Below are 4,930 nucleotides of genomic sequence, written 5' to 3' on the forward strand. Positions count from 1 at the left end.
ACACACACACTCATCAGAGCTACCTACGGAGACACCATCAACAGGTACCACACACACACACACACACACACACACACACACACACACACTCATCAGAGCTACCTACGGAGACACCATCAACAGGTACCACACACACACACTCTTCAGAGCTACCTACGGAGTCACCATTAACAGGTACCACACACACACACACTCTCATCAGAGCTACCTACGGAGACACCATCAACAGGTACCGCACACACACACACACATACACACACACACACAGACACACACACACACACACTCTCATCAGAGCTACCTACGGAGACACCATCAACAGGTACCACACACACACAGACACACACGCACACACACACACACACACACTCTCTCTCTCTCTCATCAGAGCCACCTACGGAGACACCATCAACAGGTACCACACACACACTCACACACACTCTCTGATGTCCCTGTTCTCTCTGGTCTCTGTAGGAAGATCGTGGATCACGTGGACTTCATGACGGCCCCTGAGCAGGTGGCAGACTACGTCAAGAAGTTCAGGTAAGGCCCCCCCCACCCCCCCTCCCCACCCCCACCCAAGATAACCGCATGTGATTGGTCAGAGGACCTGTCCGTCACTCACTCTGGTCCCGCCCCCTGCGCAGGGATTCGTACTGGCCCAACGGCATCCTGGCTGAGACTCCGCCCCGCCGTGACAAGAACATCCGCATGAGGACACGCGTCGCCGCCAAGACCAACCTCCTGGGGATCATGCCAGGTGAGACACACACACATACACACATACATAAATATACACACCGCACGCACGCGCACACACACATTTACGCCGCACACACACAAACAACCACCATTGGTATTTAGTGACACGAAGGGAAGCAGCTTTAACATGATGCTCACACACGTCAGTCAGTGATTTAACCCCCCCTCCCCCCTCCCCCATATCTCCCCCCCCCCCCCCAGACGAGCTGAAGCACATCATCGGGGCGGACACCACCCGCAAGGGGATCCTGCGTGTGTTTGACATGTTCCAGCACCAGCCCATGAACCGGCGCCTGGTGTACGTGCTGCTGGAGGGCTTCCTGGAGACCATGTTCCCCCAGTACAAGTTCCCCGAGCTCTTCGTCAAGCTGCACTCCCGCTCGCCGCGCACGCACAGATACTCACAGAAACTCCGCCCCTCGCTCAAGAGGTGACAGGAGAGGGAGAAGGGCACGGGGTGACCCCCCCCCCCCCCCCTCACACACACACTCACACACTCTCTCTCTCACACACACACACACACACACACACACACACAGACAGAAAACGGGAGAGAGAAGAGGGGGAGGAGTGTGTGTGTGTGTGTGTGTGTGTGGAGAGAGAGAGAGGTGGTGGTGTGTACGAGCGTAAGGGGACGGTAACGTGTAGTGTGTGTGTGTGTGTGTGTGTGTGTGTAGCGTGAGCAGAGGTTATGGTAGGGTTTGAGGAGGTGGTTTGTGGACCATCCTAGCTAGTAATCCTGCCCTCCACACCTCCCTCCCTCCCTCCCTCCATCTCTCTCTCCCTCCCTCCCTCCCTCCATCTCTCTCTCTCTCTCTCTCTCTCTCTCTCTCTCTCTCCTTTAGAGAAGCTCTGTCTGGCCCCTCACAGCAGTATAAGGGAGGAACCTACCCTGTGTGAATCACACACACCACACACACACACACACCCTCTCCTCTCCTCTGCACCACTCCAAGACTAAGGACGGGGCCTCACAAACACACACAGAGAGAGAGAGAGAGAGACAGAAAGAGAGAGATCCCAACACGATTTGAGTTTGTTGTTTTGGGGTTGTTATTTTGACTGTGTTTTCTTTTTTTGTTTTCCTTTATGATAAATGTGTTGTACTTTAGCCGCCGAATATTGCTGCTTCCCCGACTCCCCTGAGCGGAAACACAGACATACCTGATGTATGTTAAGCTTTTAAAAGTGCAGGAGTAGACAGACAGACAGACAGAGAGAGAGAGAGATACACAGCCAACCCTAACGCCTTACCCCCCCCCACCCCCACCCCACCCCACCCCAGCTCCACCCCCATCCCACCCCCGCAGTGTAGCCTCAGCTGGGTGGGAGTCTCCTCGCGTGATGATTGGCCATCGTTGGGTTTTTAAACGTGCACCTAGAATCACCTTTTACCGACTCCTTTAAACCGCAGAGACTCTCTCAGCACTGTTCAACTCTACGGTCCCAACAACACTCACCTATACATTTGTTCATGTTGGTGTATACTGTACATACTCAGCAAGGGGGGGCCGGCGGAGGTAGAAATCAGAGGATGGGGGGGGGGGGGACGACGACGACACACCATTGCATTAGAATGAGCCCCCGTCCTCCGATTTCTACCTCCCACCGGCCTCCCCCCCGGTCCTCGTCATGAGATTACCAAATGTGGAAATCGGTAGCACTGAAAGAAAGAGAAGGCCTCTGTTTTTTAAGATGTGATATCGTAGAAAAAGAAGAACAAGAATACGGGGCCGTAAAGGGGAGGAGACTATTTATGGTCGACGTTTGGGCCGGAAGGCCTTCTTCAAGTCTCAATGGATTATTTTTCTCTTTTTTTTTCTTTTTTTTATTGTTATTTTTTTTTTTAATATATAAGATATGACATCATCCCTACCTCCCGTAATCCTCTTTGAAATGAGGAGGTGGGGGATTGATCTCCAGGACTCCAGTTACACCCCCCCCCCCTTTTTTTTTTTTTTTTTTTTTTAAACATTACTGTAACCATGACAACCAAAGCTCTTGCTGTTCCCTGTGGTGTGTGTGTGTGTGTTGTGCGTGTGTGCGTGCGTGTGTGTGTGTGCATATAGTAATGATGTGGGCCATAGAAACAAGCTGCGTAACTGTGCATCATATCGCCTATCGTGGAAAAAGAAACACAAAGTAGAAACCTGAATGCAAAAGCTCACCGGTGTCCCCCCCCCACCCACCCACCCCCCCAGAGAGGAGAGGGTGGGACAGGATGAATTGTGGGAATGTTGTTGGTCACAAGTCTCTGTTTGTCTGAGCATATGAGCATACGGAGGTATGCCTCAAAGAATGTACTCTCTGGTCTAGTCTATCTGCGTAGTGTGTCCTTTTAGAGATTTGTGTGCTTGAGAGAGAGAGAGAGGAGAGTGTGTGTGTGTGTGCGTGTGTGTGTGAGAAAGAGAGGAGAGTGTGTGTGTGTGTGTGTGAGAAAGAGAGGAGAGTGTGTGTGTGTGTGTGTGTGTGAAAGAGAGGAGAGTGTGTGTGTGTGTGAGTGAGTGCGCACAGGTGTGTGCACATGTGTGTGAGAGAGAGAAGAGAGTGTGTGCGTGTGTGTGTAGCACTAAGATGCAACCCTTTTCAGTCAGAAACTGTGCCAGTTGTGAGCTAGTGACCCAGCCTTAATACTCTACAGACCAAGAGATGCGCTTAGAGGTAGCTCCCCCTACAGTTACACAGAGAAAAACAAACTAAGATATTGAAGAATATCACTACTTAATCACACTTTTATTCAGAGAAAATGTCATTAATTTTGTGCAATATTTTTCTTTAATGCATGTGTATTTGAATAATTGTATATTGAACAAACGAAAAAAAGAAAATGTAAACAACAATACTGTTTTGAAAAATGGTAGAAAAGGTGAAAGAATTTCTCCCCCCCCCCCCTCCCCCTCCCCGAAGTCTTCTAATCCCAACAACTTACATTCCGTTGTTGTAAAATTCCATGTTTATTTTACAGACTTGTTTTATAAGTCTGAGGGTTTTTTTTTTATTGCTTTCTTTCTTTCTTTTTTTTTCACTCCTGGTGAACCTGTGGTTTCTATGACGATTTGGCTGTAGCGGGAGTGGGCCGAGTCGCAGCCTGATGACTGATGTAGCCTGGCGAGCTAAAGCTTTTTGATTTTATCGGAAGGGGAGGAGTTTATGCATACAAGCCTGTTCTATTGACGGTGAACCGAAATGATCTCCGACGTGTGAACCAATGACAGGAGGGAAATCTGTGTCTCCTGACCAATAGAATCACAGGAGAGTTGTGTCCTCTGACCAATAGAATCACTGCTGAAGAGCACTTACCGGAGCACGACTGTGGGAGAGCTGTCCCATTGGCCGAGCAGATCTGCCGTTCTGCCGCTGCCATTGGACGGAAATGTTCCTCGTCCGATGTGATTGGCTTGCACTGAGCAGCACTGACGGACTCTGGCAGTTTGAGGACATGAACTTTGACCTCTCTGACTCCAAAAAGAGAAGAAAAAACAAAACAAAAAGGGAGGTGAATATTTGTCCCAGGACTGGTGGAGGCGACCAGAGGAGACCTCACCTTTTTAAAGCGTCTCCTCCCATGCAGGAAGGCTTGTCTGTTATTTTTTAATCCCCAGTACATATGAATCTATGATCATGAAAATTGTGCATATCAGTGTACAGTGTCAATAGTGTGCCTAAATGTACTGTCAACTCTATTTTCATATTTTTCTTTAACAAAAAAAAAAAAAGAATCAATCAGAATGTCATGGTCATTTTACGCGACTGAAAAAGTACTCTAAAGACTCTAGGGTGTTTTTGTTTTGTTTTTGTTTTTTGTTTTTTTTTGCATCATGCTTATCAACTCTTCCTTTGGAGCAGCTGAGCTCAGATCAGTATAACACTAATAATAAAACGGTAACTCAGACTAACTGACATCAGTGTGTGTTGTCTTCTCTGTCGTGTGTGTGTGGTCTTCAGTGTGTGTGGGCTTCAGTGTTTGTGTGTATGTGTGTGTGTGTGTGGTCTTCAGTGTGTGTGGTGTGTGAGTGTGTGTGTGTGTGTGTGTGTGTGGGTGGGGTCTTCAGTGTGTGTGTGTGTGTGTGTGGTTTCTAAAGTTTCATACATTTCACATTCCTGTGGTAGCCAAATACCAGGGACTCAATCACAGAAGTGTTGACGTTGCTCTTGGAGGTTTAGCTTC

At 48.7% G+C, this 4,930-nt stretch overlaps 1 protein-coding gene across 5 annotated transcripts in view; it reads left to right on the top strand.

Annotated features, from left to right (window-relative positions):
- snx13 (sorting nexin 13) overlaps positions 1–4,662 on the top strand; it is a 28,101-nt gene extending 23,439 nt beyond the window's left edge. For all 5 annotated transcript variants that reach the window (XM_083685246.1, XM_083685244.1, XM_083685245.1 and 2 more), the window contains exons 24-26: positions 475–543; positions 648–760; positions 964–4,662. In XM_083685246.1, the coding sequence (XP_083541372.1) occupies positions 475–543; positions 648–760; positions 964–1,196 (415 nt within the window). In that variant the 3' untranslated portion in view covers positions 1,197–4,662. The remainder of the gene's footprint in view (positions 1–474; positions 544–647; positions 761–963) is intronic.
- The last annotated feature ends 268 nt before the right edge of the window (positions 4,663–4,930 follow it).

This window comes from Argentina silus (genome assembly GCF_951799395.1).
Source record: "Argentina silus genome assembly, chromosome: 14".
NCBI lineage: Eukaryota > Metazoa > Chordata > Actinopteri > Argentiniformes > Argentinidae > Argentina > Argentina silus.